Source organism: Macaca thibetana, chromosome 5 (assembly GCF_024542745.1).
Source record: "Macaca thibetana thibetana isolate TM-01 chromosome 5, ASM2454274v1, whole genome shotgun sequence".
Classification (NCBI taxonomy): domain Eukaryota; kingdom Metazoa; phylum Chordata; class Mammalia; order Primates; family Cercopithecidae; genus Macaca; species Macaca thibetana.
In genome coordinates, this window is record NC_065582.1 from 127,560,107 (window position 1) to 127,572,795 (window position 12,689).

General features: G+C 36.7%; 3 protein-coding genes across 3 annotated transcripts in view; 1 reads left to right on the plus strand and 2 right to left on the minus strand.

Annotated features, from left to right (window-relative positions):
* The window catches only part of THAP6 (THAP domain containing 6), a 1,073,833-nt gene that overhangs the window by 1,012,832 nt on the left and 48,312 nt on the right, over positions 1-12,689 (plus strand). The gene's annotated exons all lie outside the window — the stretch shown is intronic.
* The window catches only part of RCHY1 (ring finger and CHY zinc finger domain containing 1), a 39,185-nt gene that overhangs the window by 7,472 nt on the left and 19,024 nt on the right, over positions 1-12,689 (minus strand). The window contains exons 4-8 of the mRNA XM_050790956.1: positions 4,166-4,244; positions 1,979-2,023; positions 1,814-1,872; positions 1,701-1,727; positions 675-795 (exon numbers count right to left, since the gene is read on the minus strand). Coding sequence (XP_050646913.1) covers positions 675-795; positions 1,701-1,727; positions 1,814-1,872; positions 1,979-2,023; positions 4,166-4,244 — 331 coding nt within the window. The remainder of the gene's footprint in view (positions 1-674; positions 796-1,700; positions 1,728-1,813; positions 1,873-1,978; positions 2,024-4,165; positions 4,245-12,689) is intronic.
* LOC126954904 (40S ribosomal protein SA-like) lies at positions 6,749-7,806 on the minus strand. The gene has a single exon (XM_050790954.1). It carries the CDS (start codon positions 7,735-7,737, stop codon positions 6,850-6,852), a length of 888 nt encoding a protein of 295 aa, XP_050646911.1. The 5' UTR covers positions 7,738-7,806; the 3' UTR covers positions 6,749-6,849.

Consider the following 12,689-nt stretch of genomic DNA (forward strand, 5'->3'; position numbering starts at 1 on the left):
ACAATTCAGAAGGGACCCTCCACACTCTTGGAACTGGACACCCTTTAGAGACCTTAAGGTAAAGTTAACCAGGAAAGTTTTTTCCCAGAAGCAAGCGGCATTTTAGTGTGGACAGTTTTTTCCCAAGATCGTGAATCAAGACTTCTCTGTAATTATAACTCTTATCTCTCAATTTGTTCTTTGCTTATGATTCTGTGAACAACAGAAGTGAAAAAGGGGTCTCCTGTGTGCACTCGATAAAAATAAGTCTAAGATGGAAAAAAAGGGTAATAAACACTAAAAACCAAAACGTAATCTCAAAAATCAGCAAATATGTTCTCCTGAAATAAAATGTAAAATAATTAAAAATAAAATGTACTTAAAACCTCCCACCAGTGATCCAACCCTAGTCAGTTATATTACTGACTGACTCTGGCAAGTAATGTGTAAACAATTCAGAATAAAGTTTTTGCCTGCCATCTAGTGTTGGGAAAAACTACATAAAGGCATTCTTAAGACTTTTTTTTTTCTGATCTGAGCTACATATTTAACTAAAATTTAAAAATCATTTGTGCTTTCCATAATCATCACATTAGTGTCAAACCAGTATTTTTTTTCTTTTTTGGCAAATTCAAGCAGGAGGGCAAAAATGAAGAGTGTCAACAAGGAATCTACAAAGTGTTGATTCTACTCACATCCACAGTCATGTTCTGATATTCTGATGGCATAGGAGTCTGTGCTACTTCATCATCCAGCTGTCTCCAATACCTGGTCATATCTAAAGCAGAGTGCATACATAATGGACATCTGTAGCCTCTGAAAAAGATAAAAAGGTTATTTTCCAAACATTAAACAAAGAATATATTAATTCAGGTATACAAGAAGATGCAAGCTACATGAACCATTCAAAACAGGCATTTTCCTCTATTTCAAGATAATCTCTTAGGAACCTGGGAACTTTCACACTATACAACTTTTAAATTAATTCCTGTATACTTATCTAAAACTAAGTCTTTTTCCTCAGTATTATAAAATGGAGAGTAATTAGTCCATATTCTTTGTAGAATGTACTTCATATATTTTTACAAACTAATTAAGCTACTCCCTAGCTAAACAACCTTAATTTCTTAATACACTCATGCAAAGATACTGTATTTGTTAAAAATTATTCAGCTATTATTTCCGTTCTAAAAATCTGAAAAACAAAAATGCCCTCTCCCTAGCTCTTCAAATTTTTGCTCATCAATCTGTAGGACCAAAATACAGTCTCCTCTTTTCAATTATTTTCATCTAATTTTAATATCCTTTCCATTCATAAAGTCTTAGCTTTAATGATTGCTTCACCTACTTTCTTTTACTTCATTATACTTAGCCAATATAACAACCTAACAAATTTTCAGCAATATTTTTCAGCATTTTTACAACACTGTAACAGCATCCGGCAAAGACTGCTTCCTGGTATATATGGTCAGAAAAAAAAAGAGGTATCTATCTCAAATTGTGGGAGGAGACGAGGCTTAAGAGAAACATATAGCAAAGATGTAGTTCTATATCCAAGATGCTTTGTCCTGTTTTAACACTATTCATCTACCCTACCCATTTCAATATAAATATTGCCATGCCCAATACAGTATAAGTAACAACGTTTGTCCACCACCCCACACCACACACACAAAAAAATCAAACATCTTACAATTATTTTTAAAATCCCAAACACTCACTCTTTCAACATTTCTTCATAACACGTTCTGAAAGAAAATATAAGATTATTTTAGTAAAACAAAAACTGTCTCCACTATTTTCAAACATCATTGAGAAAAAAATGTTACTTTACCTATGTAAAAGATGTCCACATGGCAAGACATGAGCAACAACACGGGATGTGTGAATGTCCTGTAAAGGAAATAAATGTTAGTGCTTGTATGAAGACAATATAAACATCCAAGTATTTTGAATTCAAGAGCTGAGACTTCCAAAGTAAAAAATATTTTAAGCCTACCTCCAAACATATTGGACAATTCTGTCGGGACACATTTTCAATACACTGTTTAAAAGAGAAATTCACATTAACAAAAGCTTAACTAGATGAAAATGTCAGGTATAACAGTATTAATAATAAAAATTAACAAAATCAACTCACTAAAAATAATAGCTAACATTAATATATGCTTATATATCAGAAAATAGTTTTTTAACAGTTATTTAAATCTCACACTATTTCAGGCTTGGCACATTACCTGATACAGTGAAAATAATAAACATTATTGAGATTACCTTCACTTCCACAGATAAGGAAAGTGACTTAGGAATTCAAGACACTTACCCAAGATCCAAAGATAATAAGATTTGGAACCTTTGCATATTATGTATGTTTTGCTCCAAAGCCAGTGACCTAAATTAGTAAGCTCAACTACTTACTAATAATATTGGTAATAATAATAGTTCATATTATTGAAATTTACTATATGCCATATTCAGCACAGTACCTGTATAAGATCAATTAAATCTCACAATCCTAGATGAAATAGGCTATGATTGTTATACCATTTTACAGTTGAAGCAGTGGAAGCCTAGAGAAGAACTTCCAAAGTCACAGTTAAACTGGCGCTTCAGTAGGCTAACTTCAGAGCCTGAGTTCTTAATTTGACAAGATTTAATGTCTGATTAAATGCAAGGAGGTAAGGGAAAGCACTGTGCCATGGAAGATTCCCGGGTTTTTAATGGAAGCACTTAATAGATGGCAGGACCACGTAGTAATACAGAAATAAAAGATAACTAAAAAACAACAAAACAAAAAAACCATAACAAAAAAATAGATATGTTTTTGAAAGATGACAGTATAGTGGGGAGATAAACCCTCAAAATAATAAGCTTAAGAGTAAGCTTAAAAATCTAGACTGTAATCCTAGCTCTGCTATTTACCAGTCCTTCAGATTTTAGACTAGCCACTGCTTTAGTCTTATGTTTATTTATAAAATAAAATTAATACATATTTCATTTGATTCTAAAGTACACCTCACACATACATTTTAACATCCCCGCAATTACAACATATCTGATCATCAGTAGCATCTCTGAGTTGATGGAACGCAAATGCTGAGGTGAGGATGCAATGAATTAGTGTGTGCACACTCACACACACACTACACATGCTTTGGAAACCAGAACATCAGGGAAATGTAATCTATAAGATACTACTAACTCCTGGCTATCTCCACTAGCATAGCTTGCCATCACCACAAGCTCAAGTTTAAAAACCAAACTCAATCTTTTATCTTCAAAAAATTTACAATCTACTAATAAGTACCTTAAGTTGGGACTGAAAATCTTCAGAGTCATCTTTACTCCGCCTCACTCTTTTTCCTTAATACCATTACCACATCATGTATGTTCATTATTCATCTCAATTTTCCTCACCACTTTACTATTTAGGCCAAGTTCTAGCTAATATTATATTTCTGCAATAACTTCTTATCCTTACCTTCTATCGAACCTACTATACTGCTAAGTAAATAATTTCAGTCTCTTTCCAATTAATGTCTATCTGTCTCTCTCTCTCAACAGCTACAATGTTGCTACTTACACTGTTCTCCCTTATCTGGAATTTCCTATACTTGAACAAGTATGATTTACACTTCACTTTACGCCAATCTTCCATTCTTTTAATTAAATTCTTGTAGTAGGTAGAATCAGTACTATAAATGTAATACTTTATTAGATTTTTTTTAAATAATGAAAAAGGGCCTGGGATTGTGACATAATTCCTATATCCAGATTTAAAATATGTATGTCTTAATTGTAAAAAAAAAAAATAGTAAAATATTTTCCAAATTTTCTTAGAATGTTGTGCTAATTAGGTTACACCATTCAGTATTTCTCCTGTTTTCAAGTTATTCTTAAACGCAGTACCAATGGTAAGAATCCATAAACCAACTTCGAAGTTGTCAACATTATGTTAATAAGTGATATAAGCATTCTTACACTATAGAGAAGAAAAGGAATTGTAGATCAGATATTCTGAGGTACATATTTTAAAATATCTATTTGTTAATACTGCTTTTCAAAACAGCAATACAGTTGCACTTGGAAAATATGAAAATTAGCATGCTTCCAAAACATATTAGAAGTTAAGCTTGTTTCAAAAACACTGCACTACTTTAAAAATTACACAAACTAAATTATATACCTTGTGTCTTCCTTGAAGATTCATAGCTAGACATAAGTTACATTTCAAACAATGGAAAAAATCTTCCTTTGGACCAATCCTAGCAAAACACATGAAAGTCAAAAGATTAGATGATTTTTTACTACAGTCATGATTTGTTCATTACGTAAAACACAAGTTTAGTCTCTGTAAAAAAACTTTCCAGCCACAATGGAGAATATGGGATAAACCCCTATCTCCCCAACATCCCTCTCCAAATGTAAGCACTATACACAGAGTGGTATCTACCCTTCTAGGGCTTTTTTTTTCCTACAAAATTGCAAAAAGAGACAAAGACACACAACACACTTCGGGTTTGATTTCTTGTATTAATGGATTCTTTCTACAGATGCCATTCTGCAACTTTTTTTCACTTAATACATTCTGAAGATTTTATGTCTACACAGAACCACTTCATTCTTTATCACAGTCCTCACAATAATTTTATTAAATATAAGAGGTAGATATAATCAGAATTAATAATATATCATCAGCTATAGTTGCCCTATTGTGCTATCATATATTTCAAAGTAACAAGAAGAGATTAGGAATGTTTGCAACATAAATAAATAATAAATGTTTGAGGAGATGGATATCCCAATTACCCTTAGTTGATCATTATTACACACCATATGTTTGTATCAAAATACATGTATCCCAATAGGTAAAATTATGTATCAATAAATAATAACAATATAGAAAATAACTATTACAAGGTAACATAAAATTGATAAAAATTACGAAAGCCAAAAATAAGTTTATTATAAGCAAGAAACTTAAAGTACAAAGGCAGAATGAAATTTAAATAATGGGATGAAAAACATGCGACATACAAACATAAGAAAGTTCTATGACTGTATTACTATAAGAAAACAGACCTCAAAACAATGAATATTACTGTAGGTATGAAAGAATGTATCAAAATTACAACAAGGTTCATGTGCATTAAACAAAATGTTCATATACTTAACAATACAGATTCAAAGTACATAAAACAAATGAAAAAGATAGTATTAAAGGCGAAAATAGAGAAATATACCATCATACTTATAGATGCTGACATTGTATCAGTAACGGTTAGAACAAATTTTAAAAATCAGAAATTACATAGAAGCTTAGTACAAAAATTTCACCTAATTTGACCTAATAGGCATTTATCAAATACTGTATCATATAGCGGTGGAATGCAATATTTTCAAATGCTTATTTTTTTTCCAGCTGAATGAACTTTATTTGCACATTATTTGTTATACTTTCTGTACCCTCATTTTATATTGGCTTAATACATTTTGACATTTCTTTTTTTTTCTTCTTTTAACTTAATGGTTTTTTTAAATTATTTTTTATTATACTTTTTAAGTTCTAGGGTACATGTGCACAACGTGCAGGTTTCTTACATATGTATACATGTGCCATGTTGGTGTGCTGCACCCATTAACTCATCATTTACATTAGGTATGTCTCCTAATGCTATCCTGCCCTGCTACCCCTGTCCCACGACAGGCCCTTGTGTGTCATGCTCCCCTGCCTGTGTCCAAGTGTTCTCATTGTTCATTTCCCACCCATGAGTGAGAACATGCGGTGTTTGGTTTACTGTTCTTGCGATGGTTTGCTGAGAATGATGGTTTCCAGCTGCATCCATGTCCCTACAAAGGACATGAACTCATCCTGTTTTATGGCTGCATAGTATGCCATGGTGTGTATGTGCCACATTTTCTTAATCCAGTCTGTCATTGATGGACATTTCGCTGCATAAATGTCTTCTTTTCGGAAGTGTCTGTTCATATCCTTTGCCCACTTTTTGATGGGGTCGTTTGTTTTTTTCTTGTAAATTTGTTTGAGTTCTTTGTAGGTTCTGTATATCAGCCCTCTGTCAAATGGATAGATTACAAAAATGTTCTCCCATTCTGTAGGTTGCCTGTTCACTCTGATGGTATTTTCCTTTGCTGTGCAGAAGCTCTTTAGTTTAATTAGATCCCATTTGTCAATTTTGGCTTTTGTTGCCATTGCTTTTGGTGTTTTAGACATGAAGTCCTTGCCTATGCCTATGTCCTGAATGGTACTGCCTAGGTTTTCTTCTAGGGTTTTTATGGTTTTAGGTCTAACATTTAAGTCTCTAATCCATCTTGAATTAATTTTTGTATAAGGTGTAAGGAAGGGATTCAGTTTCAGCTTTCTACATATGGCTAGCCAGCTTTCCCAGCACCATTTGTTAAATAGGGAATCCTTTCCCCATTTCTTATTTTTGTCAGCTTTGTCAAAGATCAGATGGTTGTAGATATGTGGTATTATTTCCGAGGGTTCTGTACTGTTCCATTGGTCTATATCTCTGTTTTGGTACCAGTACCATGCTGTTTTGGTTACTGTAGCCTTGTAGTAGAGTTTGCAGTCAGGTGGCGTGATGCCTCCAGCTTTGTTCTTTTGGCTTAGGATTGTCTTGGCAATGTGGGCTCTTCTGGTTCCATATGAACTTTAAAGTAATTTTTTTCAATTCTGTGAAGAAAGTCATTGGTAGCTTAATGGGGATGGCATTAAATCTATAAATTACCTTGGGTGGTATGGCCATTTTCTTTTTTTTTTTTTTTTTTTTTTTTTTTTTTAGAAACTGATGTTTATTTTCTATCAACCATTTTTCCATGTTGCTTAAGAGCCCGTGCAAGAACAGCTTAAGACCATTCAGTGGTTGCTCCTACCCATTCAGTGGCCTGAGCAGTGGGAGCTGCAGACCAGTCTTCCGTGGCAGGCTGAGCACTCCAGTCTTCAGTAGGGAACTGCTGAATAGGCACAGAGGGCACCTGCACACCTTCAGACCAGTCTGCAACCTCAGGCTGAGCAGCAGTGAACTCAGGAGCTGGAGCAGTCCATTCACCCTGAAATTCCTCCTTGGTCACTGCCTTTTCAGCAGCAGCCTGCTCTTCTTTTTCAATCTCTTCAGGATCTCTGTAGAAGTAGAGATCAGGCATGACCTCCCACGGGTGTTCACAGGAAATGGTGCCACACATGCGCAGAACTTCCCGAGCCAGCATCCACCACATCAAACCCACTGAGTGAGCTCCCTTGTTGTTGCATGGGATGGCAATGTCCACATAATGCAGAGGAGAATCTGTGTTACACAGAGCAATGGTAGGTAGGTTAACATAAGATGCCTCCGTGAGAGGCTGGTGGTCAGCCCTGGGGTCAGTAACCACAAGAAGCCATGGCTCCCGGAAGGCTGCCTGGATCTGGTTAGTGAAGGTTCCAGGAGTGAAGCGGCCAGCAATTGGAGTGGCTCCAGTGGCAGCAGCAAACTTCAGCACGGCCCTCTGGCCAGTATTCCTGGAGGATATAACACTGACATCAGCAGGGTTTTCAATGGCAACAATGGCACGAGCCACCAGCAGAAGCTTCTCCCAGGTCCTCTTCAGATTTATGATGTAGATGCCATCACTTTTCCTTTTATAGATGTACTGTTCCATCTGGAAGTCAAGATTGGTGCCACCTAAGTGGGTTCCTGCTGCAAGGAACTTAAGGACATCCTCCTCCTTCATTTGTAGGACATCAAGGGCTCCGGACATTGTGAAAGTTTCCCTTTAAGTTACGACAGGAATCCAGAACAACGCCATATGGACCCCTCTAGGTAGAGCGGAAAGCCATTTTCATGTTATTAGTTTTTCCTATCCATGAGCATGGAATGTTCTTCCATTTGTTTGTGTCCTCTTTTATTTCACCGACCAGTGGTTTGTAGTTCTCCTTGAAGAGGTCCTTTACATCCCTTGTAAGTTGGATTCCTAGGTATTTTATTCTCTTTGAAGCAACTGTGAATGGGAGTTCACTCATGATTTGGCTCTCTGTTTGTCTGATTGGTGTATAAGAATGCTTGTGATTTTTGCACATTGATTTTGTATCCTGAGACTCTGCTGAAGTTGCTTATCAGCTTAAGGAAATTTTGGGCTGAGACAATGGGGTTTTCTAAGTATACAGTCATGTCATCTGCAAACAGGGACAATTTGACTTCTTCTTTTCCTAATCGAATACTCTATTTCTTTCTCCTGCCTGACTGCCCTGGCCAGAACTTCCAACACTATGTTGAATAGGAGTGGTGAGAGAGGGCATCCCTGTCCTCTGCCAGTTTTCAAAGGGAATGCTTCCAGTTTTTGCCCATTCAGTATGGTATTGGCTGTGGGTTTGTCATAAATAGCTCTTATTATTTTGAGATATGTTCCATCAATATCGAATTTACTGAGTTTTTAGTATGAAGTGCTGTTGAATTTTGTCAAAGGCCTTTTCTACATCTATTGAGATAATCATGTGGTTTTTGTCTTTGATTCTGTTTATATGCTGGATTACGTTTATTGATTTGCGTATGTTGAACCAGTCTTGCATCCCAGGGATAAAGCCCACTTGATCATGGTGGATAAGCTTTTTGATGTGCTGCTGGATTTGGTTTGCCAGTATTTTATTGAGGATTTTTGCACCGATGTTCATCAGGGATATTGGTCTAAAATTCTCTTTTTTTGTTGTGTCCCTGCCAGCCTTTGGTATCAGGAGATGTTGCCTCATAAAATGAGTTAGGGAGGATTCCCTCTTTTTCTATTGATCGGAATAGTTTCAGAAGGAATGGTACCAGCTCCTCCATGTACCTCTGGTAGAATTTGGCTGTGAATCTGTCTGGTCCTGGACTTTTTTTGGTTAGTAGGCTAATTATTGCCTCAATTTCAGAACCTGTTATTGGTCAATTCAGGGATTCAGCTTCTTCCTGGTTTAGTCTTGGGAGAGTGTATGTGTCCAGGAATTTATCCATTCCTTCTAGGTTTTCTAGTTTATTTGCATAGAGGTGTTTATAGTATTCTCTGATGGTAGTTTGTATTTCTGTGGGGTCGGTGGTGATATCCCCTTTATCATTTTTTATTGAGTCTATTTGATTCTTCTCTCTTTTCTTCTTTATTAGTCTTGCTAGCAGTCTATCAATTTTGTTGATCTTTTCAAAAAAAGCTCCTGGATTCACTGATTTTTTGAAGGGTTTTTTGTGTCACTATCTCCTTCAATTCTGCTCTGATCTTAGTCATTTCTGGCCTTCTGCTAGCTTCTGAATGTGTTTGCTCTTGCTTTTCTAGTTCTTTTTTTTTTTTTTTTTTTTTTTTTTTTTTTTTTTGAGACGGAGTCTCACTCTGTCACCCAGGCTGGAGTGCAGTGGCCGGATCTCAGCTCACTGCAAGCTCCGCCTCCCGGGTTCACGCCATTCTCCTGCCTCAGCCTCCCGAGTAGCTGGGACTACAGGCGCCCGCCACCTCGCCCGGCTAGTTTTTTGTACTTTTTAGTAGAGACGGGGTTTCACCGTGTTAGCCAGGATGGTCTCGATCTCCCGACCTCGTGATCCGCCCGTCTCGGCCTCCCAAAGTGCTGGGATTACAGGCCTGAGCCACCGCGCCCGGCCTTCTAGTTCTTTTAATTGTGATGTTAGTGTGTCAACTTTAGATCTTTCCTGCTTTCTCTTGTGGGCATGTAGTGCTATAAATTTCCCTCTACACACTGCTTTAAATGTGTCCCAGAGATTCTGGTATGTTGTATCTTTGTTCTCATTGGTTTCAAAGAACATCTTTATTTCTGCCTTCATTTCTTTATGTACCCAGTATTCATTCAGGAGCAGGTTGTTCAGTTTCCATGTAGTTGAGCGGTTTTGAGTGAGTTTCTTACTCCTGAGTTCTAGTTTGATTGCACTGTGGTCTGAGAGACAGTTTGTTATAATTTCTGTTCTTTTACACTTGCTGAGGAGTGCTTTATTTCCAACTATGTGGTCAATTTTGGAATAAGTGTGATGTGGTGCTAAGAATGTATATTCTGTTGATTTGGGGTGGAGAGTTCTGTAGATCTCTATTAGGTCCGCTTGGTGCAGAGTTGAGTTCAATTCCTGGATATCCTTAACTTTCTGTCTCGTTGATCTGTCTAATGTTGACAGTGGGGTGTTAAAGTCTCCCATTATTATTGTGTGGGAGTCTATGTCTCTTTGTAAGTCTCTAAGGACTTGCTTTATGAATCTGTGTGCTCCTGTATTGGGTGCATTTATGTTTAGGATAGTTAGCTCTTCTTGTTGAATTGATCACTTTACCATTACGTAATGGCCTTCTTTGTCTCTTTTGATCTTTGCTGGTTTAAAGTCTGTTTTATCAGAGACTAGGATTGCAACCCCTGCCTTTTTTTGTTTTCCATTTGCTCGGTAGAACTTCCTTCATCCCTTTATTTTGAGCCTATGTATGTCTCTGTATGTGACATGGGTCTCCTGAATACAGCACACTGATCGGTCTTGACTCTTTATCCAATTTGCCAGTCTGTGTCTTTTAATTGGAGCATTTGGCCCATTTCCATTTAAGGTTAATATTGCTATGTGTGAATCTGATCCTGTCATTATGATGTTAGCTGGTTGTTTTGCTCATTAGTTGATGCAGTTTCTTCCTAGCATCGATCGTCTTTACAATTTGGCATGTTTTTGCAGTGGCTGGTATTGGTTGTTCCTTTCCATGTTTAGCGCTTCCTTCAGGAGCTCTTGTAGGGCAGGCCTGGTGGTGACAAAATCTCTCAGCATTTGCTTGTCTGTAAAGGATTTTATTTTTCCTTCACTTATGAAGCTTACCTTGGCTGGATATGAAATTCTGGGTTGAAAATTCTTTTCTTTAAGAATGTTGAATATTGGCCCCCACTCTCTTCTGGCTTGGAGAGTTTCTGCCGTGAGATCCGCTGTTAGTCTGATGGGCTTCCCTTTGTGGGTAACCCAACCTTTCTCTCTGGCTGCCCTTAACATTTTTTCCTTCATTTCAACTTTGGTGAATCTGACAATTGTTGAGTCTTGGAGTTGCTCTTCTCGAGGAGAATCTTTGTGGCGTTCTCTGTATTTCCTGAATTTGAATGTCAGCATACCTTGCTAGGTTGGGGAAGTTCTCCTGGATAATATCCTGCAGAGTGCTTCCCGACTTGGTTCCATTCTTCCTGTCACTTTCAGGTACACCAATCAATCATAGATATGGCCTTTTCACATAGTCCCGTATTTCTTGGAGGCTTTGTTCATTTCTTTTTACTCTTTTTTCTCTAAACTTCTCTTCTTCCTTCATTTCATTCATTTGATCTTCAATCACTGATACCCTTTCTTCCAGTTGATCGAATTGGTTACTGAAGCTTTTGCATTCGTCACGTAGTTCTTGTGCCATGGTTTTCAGCTCCATCAGGTCATTTAAGGAATTCTCTACATTGGTTATTCTAGTCAGCCATTCGTCTAATGTTTTTTCAAGGTTTTTAGCTTCTTTGCGATGGGTTCAAACTTCCTCCTTTAGCTTGGAGAAGTTTGATCGTCTGAAGCCCTCTTCTCTCAACTCGTCAAAGTCATTCTCTGTCCAGCTTTTTTCCGTTGCTGGTGAGGAACTGCGTTCCTTTGGAGGGGGAGAGGTGCTCTGATTTTTAGAATTTTCAGCTTTTCTGCTCTGTTTTTTCCCCATCTTTGTGGTTTTATCTACCTTTGGTCTTTGATGATGGTGATGTACAGAAGGGGTTTTGGTGTGGATGTCCTTTCTGTTTGTTAGTTTTCCTTCTAACAGTCAGGACCCTCAGCTGCAGGTCTGTTGGAGTTTGCTGGAGGTCCACTCCAGACCCTATTTGCCTGGGTATCAGCAGCAGAGACTGCAGAATAGTGAATATTGCTGAACAGCAAATGTTACTGCCTGATCGTTCCTCTGGAAGCTTCGTCTCAGAGGGGTACCTGGTCATTCTTTTTAATAGCTACATTAATGGCATGGATGTATACTAATTTTTTTAAATATTCCCTCATTGATATAATTTATGATCTTTAATTGCTACAATGATACAATAAACATCCTTGTCCAGACATCACTTAGTTCACATGTTATTTTTTTACAAGATTCCTAGAAGTGAAACTACTGAGTCAGAAGATATTGCAACATTGTGATACTGCCAAACTGACCTCCAAATAGACAGTACCAATTTATACTTCCACCAACACTGCATGAGAGTAACCATGTTCCCCACACTTTGGCTAACAATGGTACTTGTATTAAATAGACAAACAAAAGATGTCATTTTAATTTGCATTTCGCAAATTATGAGACAGGGAATGTACATTAATGTTTATGAACTACTTGGATTTCTCTGTAGATTGTTCATATGCTCTGTCCATTTTTCTACTAAAGTATTTGTTTTTAACCAATTTACAGGTAAAAAATATATCGTGAATATTAGTTTTTTCATTTATATAATGAATATCAATATTTTCATTTGCATATATTATATTTACATATCACGAATATCAATTTTTGTTTGCATATTTATATTTACTTTTCTGGTCTGTGATTTCTCTTAACTTTGTCATATAGTCATTTTTTATTACTATGTAGTAAAAAGCCATCAATATTTTCCTGTATAGCTTATGCTTTCTGCCTCGTTTAGCAAAGACTTTTATAACCTATAGATCATAAACAGACTCTCCTATGTATGCTTCTAGTACTTACAGCTTTTCATTTTTATA

Bases quoted from the DNA above. Each gene is read 5' to 3' on its own strand.
- LOC126954904 (XM_050790954.1), bottom strand. From the start codon at position 7,737: ATGTCCGGAGCCCTTGATGTCCTACAAATGAAGGAGGAGGATGTCCTT.